The sequence below is a fragment of the Rhea pennata genome, chromosome 14, assembly GCF_028389875.1.
Source record: "Rhea pennata isolate bPtePen1 chromosome 14, bPtePen1.pri, whole genome shotgun sequence".
In the NCBI taxonomy this organism is placed as follows: domain Eukaryota; kingdom Metazoa; phylum Chordata; class Aves; order Rheiformes; family Rheidae; genus Rhea; species Rhea pennata.
Genome location: NC_084676.1, coordinates 15,931,366 through 15,946,048, shown reverse-complemented (window position 1 = coordinate 15,946,048; position 14,683 = coordinate 15,931,366). Strand labels below are relative to the sequence as shown.

Here is a 14,683-nt window from a genome sequence, read left to right as displayed (position 1 = left end):
CAAAAGTGTATGGTTGGAGGTGATGAGAGAGCTGCTCAATGAGGACAAATGGACACTTGTCCAGGTCAGTGGCAAAGGAAAGGACCCTGCAGACCTCTAGCTCCCACCACTTCTTCCTAGAGAGGGAGCAGGATGTGGTGGAAAAGCTTCTTTCTCCTCGACACAAGAAGCCCCTCAGTGGCTGAACACTGTATAAACAGCAGCAGCAGGCTCCCTCCCCCTTTCCATTTCTGTTTGTTAAACACGCGCTCCCTGCCTTTCTCTCATTCAGGAGCTCACAGAGCATCCAGCTTCGTGAGACAGGGGCTGTCAGTCACCCTGCAAGAGGGTACTCTACGGGGGCACGGGTAGGGTGCCAAAGCTACCCCCAGCATCAAAGCACCTCCAGCAGCCCAGCTCCCCACTTGACTTCTTTTTCTGGGGACAGTTGTGGAAAAGTGCTTCTCACCCACTTGCTACAGGTTGACTCCCTGAGAGTGGAGAGGACAAAGTGCGTCATCCTGGCCAGCAATGAGACGATAACTTGAGGTGAGCGACTTGGTTCCTGAACGAGGAGGACGCCCTGGCCTTTGCAGGTGGGTCGAGGAGGGCTCGTCTAAGCCGCAGAGCAGAGATGGGGCCAGGTCTTGGCCATGCTACATAGTTCAGAACAGCATCCTTAGGAGACTGAATCCAGGGACTAGCACCCCTGAGAGCTGTACTAGTGAGACGACGAGCAAGAAACATTGTCAGGAGAGTTTTGAACTGGCCCCAAGCTGAAGCAGGGAGTTTGGGAAGCAGGATGCTGAGGGAGAGTGGTCAGGAGAGCAGATTGCTCCAGGGGTCTGCAGAAACCAGGCACGTAAAGCTACAGAGCAGGTTGCTGCAGGTGTGGGGCTGAGGTGCACGGCTGCCTGAGAAATTTGCATCTCTCTTGTACTCTGCCTCCTTGTGGCTTGGATACAAACCTCCTGGCAGCTCCTCTGTGCTGTTACTAGGACTGCACACGTTCCTGGTACCCAGCTATTGCTGTCAGAGATCACTGCCCCCAAATATAAAGATGCAAAGGCAGATATGGGACTGCAGGAGGACAAATAAAAAGATGCAAAGACAGATGGGGCATTGCAGGAGGCAAATCACTGCTTGCTGTCTTTCCTGACTTGTTGCATGTTAATGCTTAGAACAGTTGCTATTTGCTGGCCTGGAATAGTCTCTTAAAGTCCCGTTATAGCTTGCATTTCACCTATAAACTCAGCCTGTAGTCCTTACCAAAGTAGGACGCTGGATTTGTTCCCCTGTCATTCTGTTAGTGGGTCTGTTCTCTCCCTCCCCTCCTTCGCTTCATCTGCCCCCAACTCCCTACATTTCAGGAAGCGGCAGACTCCCCAGGATATCTGGACGCTTCCACCAGGCTCTGCCCTCCCTTCTGCAGCCCCTGACAAGTAGCATGGCTCCATCGCAGTATCATTCGCTGAGCCCTGACTTCCAGCCAGCTCTGCTCAGCTCCCACGGTGCGTCCTGTGGGGCAGAGCGCCCTGCACTCTTCCCCTCCCTGAGGAAGCAGGTATTCCTGCCAAATGGATCTTTTCCTGTCACCTCTTTTTTTCATCCTGTCCTGAACTGAGCAGTTCAGATGTCCCCTCCACCTTGTTTCCTTCAGATGCTTTCATAGCTCTAGCCTAGGCAGGGCCATACAAATGAAGAAATCCAGTGTATTCCCTTTTTCTTGTACTTGTCTCCCACTACCTTCATCCCCTCTACTTATCTGCTCAGCAGCTGCCTCTGCTGCTTTGACTGAGCCTGGAATGGGGCAGTTCTACTGCAGCGTCCCCTGGGAGCAGCTGTGGGGCCCTGGAGCTTTGTAAATGCAGGGATAGCTGTGCGTGTCTAATGTCATTGGGTTTCTGCATCAGTGGGCATGCTACCGGCTCACTCACAAAGGTGGCAGTGCCCTTGCACGCACCCCTGGTTGCTCCGGGCTATATCCAGAGGATTAGAGTCCTCACGTTGGCCTCCAGTCTCTCTGTCCCATGGAGGGGTTGCTGCAGCACGGATATATTTTGTGTCTCCTCGGATAGAAAATTTATCAAGGTGCAGCAGAAGATGAGCAGATGAGAGGGATTTCCCTTCTGCCATATATACACACCTTTGTGGCAGACCCATGTTGGGCAATTACTCTTTCACGGGACGTGAAGGACCTGGGACAATTTCTATCTGCTCTTTGGCTTCAGGAAATCATTCCAGAGCTGCTGTTCACTCAGAATCACACAGAGCATAAAAATCTCTCCCCTCCATCAGTCACATTTTGTATTTTCATGCAGCTTCCAAAATCGATGTTCAACTACACAGTTTGGCTTTATCCTGAGAGATGCTGAGTCCTCTCTGGTGCTTAGCACAGGAGATGGCTGTTAGCAAACTTGGGCTGTTCCCAGTCCTCATATGGACTCGTTGTGTGGCCTCTGGCACGCTGATTAACCTCCGTATCTCGGCTGGCTGTGTTCTTCTGCCCTAAGTGCTGTGCTGCGGGGTACAGGGCTGAACACGGCTGCCTCTCAGGCGCTGTAGGGGAACAGCACCATCAGGGTGCACAAAGTGTTTTTTTTGCCACTGTGGTAGAAAGTGGCTGGTCCCAGGGTGAGGACTGAATTCTGGTGACTAAGGATGGTTTCATACCTCTGGGCTGTGGGCACTAAACTGCTACCAGATATGGGACTGGGGACAAGATAAGTCACGGCACCAGGCTGCACTGTTCAGTTGTATCTTCCTCATCCCTGTCCTCCAACACTGTATTCAAGCAAGGCAGAGGCACCCTGGTACATCACTGCTGTGTGCTCACTGGAGAAGTCTCAGCTTTCCCAGTTGGGCACTCTGCCCCACAAGCATGGGGTTGGACCTAGCAGGGCACACAATTTCCTCCACTCTCCTCAGCTAGGGCGTGTGGGTGGTAGGGCATCTCCTCCTCACACTGTCTCATCAGGTAGCTGAATTCAATCCTCTTTTTTATTTTTGGACAGCGATGAGGGAGTATCATGGAGTCGAGCCGTCATAGAGAAAGAACACAGCACAGAATAAATCAGTGAGCCAAGCCAGGAAAATATCCATCAGCCCAAGCCCTCATGCCCCTGTTGTAGAAAGAGATTGTGGCTATCATTAACCATGTTCAGGGTAGAGAAGCTGATCTCAGTCCCTCCACTCCCTCTTCCAACCTAAGGATAACTGCGATAGGATTCCTGGTCCCTACCTGCTCTCTGAGCGGTCTTTGTCCTCATCCCCCTCTTTTCTGTGCCCCTTGTCCCCACGCTCTGCACGCTTGCTGGCTGAAGCTACCCTAATCTCACTACTTGGGAGAAAAAGAGGAATTTTAATTAATAAGCTCCATTTCAGCCCTCTGCCTAGCCCTCCAGCCCTGCTTTCTGAACCATGCCAGGCTTTGCAGACAGCTCTTCTGGACCTGGACGTGGCCTGTCAGGTCTCAGCCAGGCTGGCCACATGCCTGGGGCTGCAACGGGGGCACACAGGGAACCTGGCTCTGCCTGGGAAGCAGAGGTACCCGTGAGCCCCAGGGCACCTGGGCCAGGCGTGCCGCCAGGGAACGCTGCAGGGATGGGTTTGAGAGCAAGGGGAAGCGCCTCCTTGGGCTGGCAGCCCTCTGCCCCGGCCGAGCACCCTCCAGGTGCAGCGTGTGCGGACGGGACTCCTGCTGCCTGTGACTCTGCGAATAGGCACTTCCCTCCCTGCTCTCCTCGGGCCCAAGGCACCCAGCCGTGTGGCGTGATCCTGCCTGGTTTTACTGCAATGGGTTTGCAGCTCCCCTGTGCTTCCCGACTCCTCCTCACCCTTTGCCAAAAGCTGAAACCTGCTGGTCCAGGGCATGGGACTCTCTGTCCCATCTCTGTCCCTCATTCTCAGCCCTGCCTTGGTTTGGACTTCAGCTGGAGGGAGAGCGAGGGCCAGTCTTGGCGCTGGGCAGGGTGCCAGTATTGCCTTGCTCAGCAGAGGTAGCCCTCTGCATCCCTCCGTGGCAGCTCAGCGTAGAGAAAAGGGCCAAGGGCAGTATTTCTGCTTCTTCCTGGTCTGCTCGATTGTTTTTCTCTCCCCAAAGCAGTTGGTTCTCAGTTTCCAGGATTTTTCCATCTAGCCTGGCAGGCCTGCTGGGCACGGGAGCAGGGGCCTGGCATCAGCCTCCACATAAGCCAGCACTTCCATTACTCGCTGGAACAGACTTTGGTCCACTCTCACAGCATCCCCTGCAACCTCCAGGCAGGCCTTGGAGTGGGAACAATAATTTTTACCATTTTGCCTCTTAATTAAAAAGCCTTAATTGATTTTTAATAGTTCCCCCTTGGAAAAAAACAAAGCAAACCAAATCAAATAATAACTCCATTAAGGCCATTTTGTTATGAAGCAAAACAGCCTCAATAACCATGATGTTCCTGGCTCCTTTCAGATGGTGGGTAGCTGCCAGTCTCCAATGAAAGGAAATAGCTTGGAAACATGGAAACTGGCACCCAGCCGGTAGGTGAAACAAGGAGAAAGGAGAGGGAGTATGGACTCATGCCAGGGTATGGGTACTGAAGGTAAATGGGACAGGAAAGACAAAGAAAAGGGTATAAGAAGTGACGGTGAAAAAGTAATGCTGGACAAGCTGGAAGGTATAAAAATCCAGCCTGACCAGTGAAAGGGCTGACACTGCAAATGAGCCCAGGACCTGCTCTGTTTTCTTCACCAGCCCCTTGGCCCACCGCCCTGCTGTTCTGGCAGCAGAAGTTTGCTTTTGGGCCAGCTGCAGCATGTGCCATCTGCGGGGAAACCCGCGGAGCTGGGCTGCTGTGGACGGGCCGGTCGCTGTGTCAAGGCAGCGGTGCCTGCGCCGCCGTCCTGGCTGCGGGCCACTCGCTGGCCCCGCTGCCCCGGCCTCCTCCGGGACTCACGTGATGGCTACACGCCGCGGGCTCCCGCAGCTCCTCTCTGCTGCCTGTGGGAGCAGGGCAGCCTTCCCACTGCTTTCGCCGGGTTGAGCCACTCACAGCCCCTGGCAGACGGACGGACAGAGACGATCCAGCGGAACAGAACCGTGGACTTGCTGCCTGGCTGTGTTGGCAGGGCAGGAATGACAAGCGATGCAGTACATCTCAAGCGGCTGCCTTTCCTCAGCTCTCCCAGCCCCGGCAAGCCAAATATGCAACCTAGCTCTGCCTTTTTGTCCCAGTGACACCTCAGAAGTTGTAATTACCTTTTGTTTGGTGTTACCTTGCTTGGGCTGGGGGCAGCTGCAAGGCAGAGGTCTAAGACCCCCTTTCAGCAGTGCCTTATCCCAGCAAATCCACCCACTTTTCCATCCTGCTGATTAAAGCTACCTTCCTACCCTCTTAGCAGTAACTATATGGTTCCCATTGCCACAGCCCAGCAACTTTAATTATGGGAATCTTTGGCATAAATTGAGCAAAGAGTGCCAAGGTTAGATGAGCCAACAGCCATGGGGAGAAGATGGGATGGCGAGCACAGTAGCAGGCTCTCCAACAGGAACGAGGTTTGCAGCTGGCTGGGCAGATTCCTGAAGCAGCTCCCACAGGGGGGATTACAATCCTTGTTCTGAGGACGAATAAAAGAGCAAGCAGCAATTTATTATTCATTACAATCTAATTGCAGCCTCCTTCACCATCTTGCCACCATTATTTTCTTCTATTTTTTTGAAGTACTAGCTTAATTGAAAGTGCTCTCACAGAGCTAGGTAAAGCATCCTCCCTTCCCACACACAGCCTGTCCTCCAACATTTTGCTTGCAGGACATGGACCTGCAGGAAGCACACCAGCACCTGGCCAGCAGTGCTTCTGTCTCACTCAGTACAAAACTAGAGCAATTCATTTCCCAAGATGGAATGGAAGGTGGTAGGAGGCTGCCCCTAATACCCAGCTTTAAGCCCTATGTTTCCCTCCCTCGATGACAGGGCATTAGCCCCCTTTCACTCCATGCCAGAAGAGGGATGTTCTGCAAACTACCTCGCTTAGGCAGAGTGAAGCCTCTCTTTTTGCTCAAGTATGCAGCCCCATGTGTGGTGCTGGGAATGGAGAGCAGGTGAGGGGCTGTGCTCACCCCTCCCTACATACCCCAGCAGCAATTCGGAGACAAGGCAGAGAAGGAGCTAGAAACAGAGCTGGTTTTTCTCCCCGTGTTTGGACTGAATCAAACTCTGCCGTGACAACACTCTGCTATTACGACGGCACCAAATGCCAGCCACAGGTTCCAGACTTAATCAGTTCTGGCTCATCACTTGGGCTCCCTGCTCCCCCAGCCGCATTCACGCAGATATTTGTGCACCAGGTGGGTGGAGGCTCACTGACCCTGCGGCTTTTGCTCTTGGGCCTGTTCCTGCCTGGATGCTCCGATAAAGCTCTGCAGGAGGCTTGTTCACAGCTCCAGCTGTCTGCTCCCCTGCACGGCTCCGCCACACATGCTTTCCCCTGCTGGAGCACACTGCTGTGCAATGCTGCTGAACGACTGCATTGACTCGGGCGGCAGCACTGTTAGCAGGAGCAGTGGGGGAAGATTAGTGCAGCGACTGGGTGATTAATATTCTCACCTGGAGAGGTGAGAAATGAAAAACAGAAAGGCACTCTGAGATAACCTGAAAAAAACAGGTTGCATGATCTGGAGAGAAAGTGTTACGGGAAAGTAAAGATGAGAACCCTGAGCTTGAGACTTTATGACTGATTTTCCTCTTTCCTGGTCCTTAAGGAATCTAGACTCAGGGCATTCTTGTAGGCAAGTAAGTCTCATCAAAGATAACTGACATCATCACTGATTTCTTCTGTCAGCCCCAAAAGATTCCAAAATTTTGACTTGTTTGAAGCAGCTTCCCCATCCTGCAAAGCCAACTTAAAGGAGCAGGAGAGGCAGTATGCTAAGGAGCTCCATGAACTGAAGATCTTTTTAGACACTACCAGTCCATCACCGGTTGGTTTGGGCTTTTTCCCTGTTCAGTTAAACTCAACAAAATCTGAGAAGCTCATGTGAAAACCTGCATGAGCCCTGACATCAGAGAGCTGTCAGACTCTTCAGTGTGAGGAAGGCTATGGGGTAAGGGAGAAGGAACGATGATGTTGCTGCTGCTGCTCTCTAGACTGAAATGCCATGTGGTACCATTTGAGTCTCAACTCTTGCAGATGCTCTGCTATCTCCTGTGTTCTCACTGCTGTTCTGTCTGTATTCCAGACCTCCTCATCCTGACTGAAGGACTCAGGACAGGCATGGGACTTCTGGAAGGATCCAATAGCACCCTCACCATGCAGAAGATTGCATTAGATGAGAAGCTGCCATGGGGCTGGCACACCAAAGACTTTGTCACGCCCAGCCACGATCTCTCTGGATCCCGCAGTGTTATGATGGACAGCACCAAGATCCTGGGTGTCCAAGTTGTTCTCATTGCTGCCTATTCCCTCATCATTCTGCTGGGGTTCATTGGCAACTCTTTGGTCATCTACATCATAGTGAAGTACAAGACTATGAGGACCGTCACCAACTTCTTCATAGCTAATCTAGCCCTGGCAGATCTGATGGTGGACACTCTCTGTCTGCCTTTCACCCTAGCGTACACACTGCTAGACGAGTGGAAATTTGGAGCTGTTCTTTGTCATCTGGTCCCTTACGCTCAAGCTCTGAGTGTCCACGTGTCCATACTCACCCTAACTGTGATTGCCTTGGATAGGTATCGATGTATTGTTTTCCACCTGGACAGTAGGATTTCCAAAAAGCTCAGTTTCACAATCATAGCCATTATGTGGCTAGCAGCAGCTGTTCTAGCAGGTCCTCTGGCCATCTTCAGAGAGTACCGATATGAGGAAATCCCATCCATCAACCTCAAAATGGCTGTCTGCTCAGAAAAATGGCCTTCTGACAATAACAGAGATGCCACTATTTACAGTCTGTCCATGCTTCTCCTGCAGTATGTTCTTCCTCTTGCAATTATTTGTTATGCCTATACCAGGATCTGGTTCAAGCTGAAAAATCATGTCAGTCCCACCTCTAGGAATGAAAGTCAGTGCCGGAGAAGAAAGACAACCAAAATGCTAGTGATGGTGGTTGTGGTATTTGCAGTCTGTTGGCTTCCCTTCCACATATTCCAGCTTGCCATTGATCTTGATCTGGTTCTTATCTTCCATGAATACAAACTCCTGTACACTGTCTTCCATGTGGTGGCCATGTGCTCTACATTTGTTAACCCCCTGCTCTATGGATGGATGAACAAGAACTACCGGAACGGCTTCCTTATGTTCTTCCGCTGCCAGAACAAGCCAGAAAGCATCCACACTGAAGGCTCGATCAGAGGGAGGTCATACATCTTCAGGGCCAACACCCTAAATGGGAGCATGAAACAGTCTGCCGGCAATGGACAACTGCCAACACAGGTTTAGAGATGGGACATCCACCTCTGGGCCTGAGGCTGACTGAACCCAGGGACATTCTGGGGTGAATATCTTTTTAGGGGGAATACCGTGTTGCCAAAACATTATAGCTACTGCAGCCATATGGAAACACTGTCCTGTATTTCTCAAAACAATAAATCTGGTGTATTTCTGTCTGACCAAATAAAATGAACCCTTTCTTTCTCTGAGTTCAGGTTCATGCAGAAGCACGAAAAATCACATACAGTGGAGGCTTCCATTTAGCCAGTGAAATATTCCCTTTTTGCTATTTCCATTTGCAAAGGAGGATTGTTCAAGCCTTTACCCTCTGACATGTGACACAGAACGAACAGAGAACCTTTTGAGGCTGGGGCATGTTCAGTAGATTACTTTTACCTGCTGTGTATGCTTGTTCGTTTGTATGTCTCCTACCCAAAAGGCTTATTGATCCATCTTTAGCTAATTACTCTAAGGAGAGAGAAACCTACATTCTCCTGGAAACACTTGGGCTGGTTAGTGCTGTCGCCTGCGGGCAGTTTGAGGGGAGCAGGCTGTTGCAAGCTGAAGCTGTGCAGTCTTTGATCACTTGCACGGTGTTGGCATGAATCTGCATTTACAACCCATGGGAGGAGCTCCTGTGCCCAGAAAGCCCAGGAGGTGGCAGTGACACTGCTTATCATGGTTCCTTTACAAATGCTAAAGCAAAGCTCTGGGGACACCTCTCGGGGTGACAATTCACAACACACAATCTTTTCACTAACCACAGATCTAATAAGCCAGTGCTCTAGATTTAGGAAGGAATAGAACAGGCAGAGAAACCAACAGGAATGGAAAGAGCTGGGACAGCTGGTTAGGAGGACTTGTCCAGCAGGATGAAACTGAACCAGGGGATTGACAAAGGTGGTTTCCTCCAGGTGCAGAGATGTGGCTCGTGCCACGCAACACTCACCATGTGCCAGAATGACAAGAGAAGTGAGAATTGTAATGGCCCATTCTCCAAAGTACTCAGCCATTCAAAGTTTTTCCCCGTCTGTGGTTGGAAGCACCATGGGTCTGTATGTGAGCAGTTCAGTTCAGAAGATAGAAGTAACCTGCTTGCATGGTTGTCAGAGAGGCAGTGTTCTCTGGCAGAAGAAAACATGGAGAAAAAGGAAGATGTATTCCTTCAAACCAAACCGTACATTCTCCTTCCTGAGGCTTTGTCAGCTGGGGAGCGTATTTTTAGCTCTGCCATCAAAGGAGACTTGATTGCTACTGTGATCTCAGCAGCTCATCGTTTGTCTTGTCTCTAAAGTCAGCGTTCATCAGATTGGATAGTAACTCCCAGATGCAGGAAAGAGGCTCAGCAGACCTTCTGATTAAGGATAAAAAGAAAAGAAAAACTTTGATTTGTAAGTCTTCACCAGAGCAAGGACAAGAGGTAAGAGGACTTGGCAATACTGAGTACGCAACCCTGGATCAGGCTGCTGGGCTGTCATATCTGGAGTCCTTGAGGGATAAACTACCAAAGGGCTTATTTGAAAATCCTGCTTTCCTGCCTCCTTTCCAACTTGACCTGCCTCTGGCCCTTGTTCCACAGCTCGGCTTCAGGCTGCCACACTAGTTGAATTTAATCTCTCTGCTTGTTTGTATTTGCTAATCCCCTGCTCCTTTTTCCTAAAAAGGTACAAGTAGTGGGTTCTTTTCAGGGAGATATCACTTCCAGGCAGGGGCTGCTGACCATGCACCGTATTTGCAGATTGGGGCATGCTGATGCCAAGTAACTTGCCCAGCATCTAATTCTCCAGATCATAGCCCATGATTTTCTTTTCAGGGGCTTCAGGATCTATGAGGATCCTGCTCAGGAAGTCAGCAATGTTCCAGTAAAAGAGTTATCTGCTTCCTGACAGGCCAAATACTGACATGATAGGAGAACCAAGACAAAAGTAAACTGTTTCCTCACATTAAGTGCCATGGCTTTGCAGTGGGAGTTTGCTGTTTCATCTGTTGGGAGGAGGAGGATGTTCTCTACCACAGCCCCAGTGAATTCTGTTCCTACCTAATGAACTGCTCATTTCTACGATCCACCCTCGCAAGGAATTCTCCATGTGTTTCCATCAAACTCCAGGATACAAGAAAATGTTTATCTTTTTAAAAGCAGCCTAAATGAATGGAAAGAATTCAACTATTACCAATAAACACTTCAGAAAGTGATTTAACACTCAATAATATATGTCAGGGTAAAACAACACATTCAGCAATGCAAGCTTGGAAGCCAATCATGCTGCCAACTGAGATGGATGAGGAGCTAAATTGCTCTTCTAGGGCGTTGCCAAAGGTTTTGTCCTGTGACACTGCACACAGTATCTGACTGCAGAGGACAGCAGATAATGACATTATGAATGACTGTTTAATTTTGAACCCAGACTTTTAAACTAAATATGGATAAATAAATAAATAGATCCCAGCTCTGCACAAATAAATACTAGCAATGGCATTTATAGGGCAGAGAGATTCTTATGCTGGAGCAAACTGAGAAGGAGGAACTATTTACTTGAAGTGTATGAGCAAAGTTTGCTTTGCTTTGTTTAATAGCCACAAAGCTTTAGTAAAGGATTTCTGTCTCCAAACTTGCTGCTTTTTTCCTTGCTATTGGAAACACACTCCGCGCAGGCAGGGAAAACAACCGGGTAATGTGCACATATCCCTGTGGAAAACTGCAGTGTCTCTAGTGAAGGAAAGTGGCCTTAGTCTTCACGTTCAAATTGAGAGTGAGAGCAGGTGGAGAGCAAGAGAATAGAGCTTCTTATCAAAAGTTGATTTGGACAAATAAACAGTATGTTATAGACTATCACAATTACAAAGAATACAGGAATGAATGTGTTTCTGTAAAGCAAAAATTTGTGGCAAATGAAGATTCCCCTAATATTAACACCCCACTAAAAATGGCGTTACTGCTACGATCAGCTCCATGAAACTGAAGACCAGTAACATTTTAAGTTTTTGAGCAGGGTATGACCCTGCCTTGTTGATGTCAAGGGCAGATCCCCTGGTATTTACAGATATTGTTGGAGTCCAGAGGATCTTCCTACTGCCTGCTCCTTGTCAGAGGTGCATAAACAAATTTCTGCCAACTCAGATGCTTCTCCACAGAACTGGCTCTGGTGCTACCAATGTGTGATGGAACTACATATGTCAGCTACCCAACATCTGATAGGGGTAAGATATTTTATTACAAAATTAGAAACATAATGACAAAAATGAAGTTACCAAGTGTTTCATCAAAACTTGTCTAGGACAGTGTTGTTCTAGATGGCTAAGTAGATTTCCTTTAGGACTCTGATTCTAGCAGATACCATTCATGAAATGCTGCTTCGCTGACCCTACTGGCAGACATTTCACAGCTTTTAGGAGAGCAACTCTGAATTTCCTGAGAAACACCCTATTTCCCATATTAGGAAACCTTTCTGGTGACACCATACAAAACCCGTACTATGGAAAGTATCATTGGCCAAGTGACCCCTAGCAGATCATTAATTCTGAATGGAAGTCACAGGTAGGGATGCCTCTAACCTTCCCCAGCAATCATCATTCACATGCCAGAAGAATACAAGAACAGCTCAGAGATGGCAACACAGTCGTTTAAAAACAGCAGCATTAATAACTGTTGCTTCTTACTACAGACTAGGAGCTCTCAGGAGTCCCAGAGTCTCTTACTAAACATCTGGGCTTGACAAAGCACATCGAGATTTGCAGAGAAGAAGCTGTGCTTTGGACACAGGAGACTATGGTTATCGGAAATTTTGCCTCTAAATCACCCAGATTGCTTTGAAACCCTCTTCCCATTTGGCTTCCAAAGCAGATACATCTGTACTTATAAAGAGCAAAGGTTTTGTTCTCTCTCTCTCTCTTTTTTTTTTTTTTTTTTTTTTTTTACATTTCATTGTTTTAAGGTAACATATACAACAAGCATTTACAGTAAAGTAGGGTGAGCTTGGTCCTTCAGTGAGGGCTCCATTAGAAGGGAGACCCATGTGCTCCTGCGCTTCATCCTGCTCCTGTAATGGCCAAAGTCACCCCCTGGGGAGGTGATCTGCCCTGCAGTACCACGTGCCCTCTCCCATTACCCACAGCAGCCCAAGTGAATAATGTCAAATGGCGAATGTTTTATTCAATATGCCCATAAACGTGTTAGCAGAAACATCGCTCTGAGCTTTTCACAAAGGCTCTGCAGGGAAATACATACTAGATCTGGGAAGAAGCAGTTCTTCTAACGCATGCTAATGAGAGAGGGGCTGAAGTGCCGTGCTGCAGAAGGAGGTCACAGATGACTCTAAGCTTCCCTTGATATCAGGTGTTAATCTTATCATTGTTACAGCTAACAGAGTCTGAAACCAAATTTGCCTTTTGTTTGGGCAGGAGCTGTGGAGTCCACGCTTTCTTTGCATGCCTTTGTTGTCCTTCAGCTCTGTTACTGCCTGACTTCACTGGGGTCTCTGAATGTGCTAGTTTTTTTAATAAGGCCTCAAGATCAGCTAAGCTGGTGAAAATCAGGAATTACTGCAATAATCTGAAAAAGGAAAGGACTGTAGGTTCAGATGGGTGAGCAGAATTTGATCCTTTGCATTTGAAAAAACAAAGCTTCGTCCTCCTTTCAGTTTTCCCTTATCTAGTCTGAGATTCTTCAAGTGCCAAAAATAATACTGCATATTACTGCCAGAACATTTATCTTCTCTTTGAGCTCATTTCAATGACGAGATTCATTTAAGAGGGCCTGGGACGGGAAGAAGGGTAGATTTTTAAAGCTCATTGTTATCTCTACGCTCAGTGTTTTCAAAGTTAAAAGACAAATCAGGAAAAGACCAAGTCACTCACACATGCTGCAGGAGGTACCTATTTATCTTCAGACAACACAACCTCCATCTAATTTTCTATCCAGACATCCCAACACCGTTTGCCTAAATGTTGTATGTATATGGGGCTGAATGAGGCTGTGGGAGGAAAACATCTTTCTGCTGCTAATAGCAATACCTTAGTGCCACTCATGATTTATAGCCCGCAAAGAATGCTTTTTCTGGTCTATGTTCTGTTCAGTGTAATGAGTACAGAAGGAATAGCACGGATGCCTCATGAAGCTCACAGGAGGAGATCTTCATTAGTTCCGTCCTCTCTAGTGTGGTAGCAAAGACTGTGAACATTAGAGGAGAAATCCTTTTGTTTATAACTAGCTTATTGAAGTGCATAAGCATGGAGTTGTTACTGGGTCACTCTGCTAATGTGTCACAATCTTTCAGTCTTTGTTTGTCTCCAGGACATACATGCAGCTCAGCTACAAGATGCTTCTCCTCACTGCTGTGTGAAAGGAAGAAGGTGCTAACGGGTCACAGAACAACAGTTCAAGATTTAAGGACAGGATGTGCTCCTGGATGAAATTTTAAGTTGATTATGTTGTTCTCAATGAAACATGCAGTAGATTACTAAGGTGTGCTGGGACCTCGATCAATAATGTGAAGAGGAGAGTGTACTCTGCCATGTTGCAAAAGGAACAAAATTTCTATCAAAAGACAGAAAAATAAGGAAAAAAAAGCAAAATCTGGATCCATCATGCTCAGTATTCAGTGTTACACAGAGGCAACAGGAGATGCTGTTGAGGGAAAGCATGCCAAATTGGCCACTTTCACTTGTTTATTCCCTTCACACTCCTAGAAGCATCCACAGTTGTTGTATTAGAGATGTTAGAGGGCACACACCTGTCCAGACCTTTCAATATCTACTTCTAGACTTTTTCTCCATGAATCTGTCTAATTCATAACTCAGACAATCCTGTTGGCTTCCACAGTCTCCTGTGGCAGCAAGTTCCACAAGTTCACTACCCACTGTGTAAAGCACTACTTTCTTTTATCTATTGAAACTGATCTACTACTATTTTCAGTAAATACCTTCTAGTTACAGTACTGTGGGATTTGCTAACAGCAGTTCAATGTCCAGCTTACTCACTACCTTTCTTATTTTGTAAAACTTGATCCTGTCTTCCTTCTCCAGCCTTCTCCTTTCCCAGCTGAAGTCACTATACTTTTAATATCTCTTCTTAAGGCAGCTTCTTCATCCTTGATCACTTTATTTGCCCTTCTCTGAACCTTCTCTAGTTCCACAAATATCACAAAGGACTGAATTATGTTCCTAATTCCTATGAAGGAGTGGGCTCTATCAGTTTTAAATGATGACTCTGCTTAGTACCAGAAGTTCCAACTTTGCTTGAGATCAGCCATATGAGGGCTTCTAAGTATGTGTGGAGGAAGGACAGCTCTGGATAAAATGTTATG

General features: G+C 47.9%; 1 protein-coding gene across 2 annotated transcripts; it reads left to right on the top strand.

Annotated features, from left to right (window-relative positions):
• The first annotated feature begins 477 nt into the window (after positions 1-477).
• LOC134146899 (neuropeptide Y receptor type 2-like) lies at positions 478-8,556 on the top strand. Of its 2 annotated transcripts, none has more exons than XM_062587515.1 (2): positions 478-528; positions 7,192-8,556. In XM_062587515.1, the coding sequence occupies exon 2, from the start codon at positions 7,227-7,229 to the stop codon at positions 8,388-8,390; it is 1,164 nt and encodes a 387-aa protein (XP_062443499.1). In that variant the 5' UTR covers positions 478-528; positions 7,192-7,226; the 3' UTR covers positions 8,391-8,556. The 2 variants fall into 2 exon arrangements, with proteins under 2 accessions (XP_062443499.1, XP_062443497.1); XM_062587513.1 differs by having other exon boundaries at positions 497-575.
• The last annotated feature ends 6,127 nt before the right edge of the window (positions 8,557-14,683 follow it).

Bases quoted from the DNA above. Each gene is read 5' to 3' on its own strand.
- LOC134146899 (XM_062587515.1), top strand. From the start codon at position 7,227: ATGGGACTTCTGGAAGGATCCAATAGCACCCTCACCATGCAGAAGATT.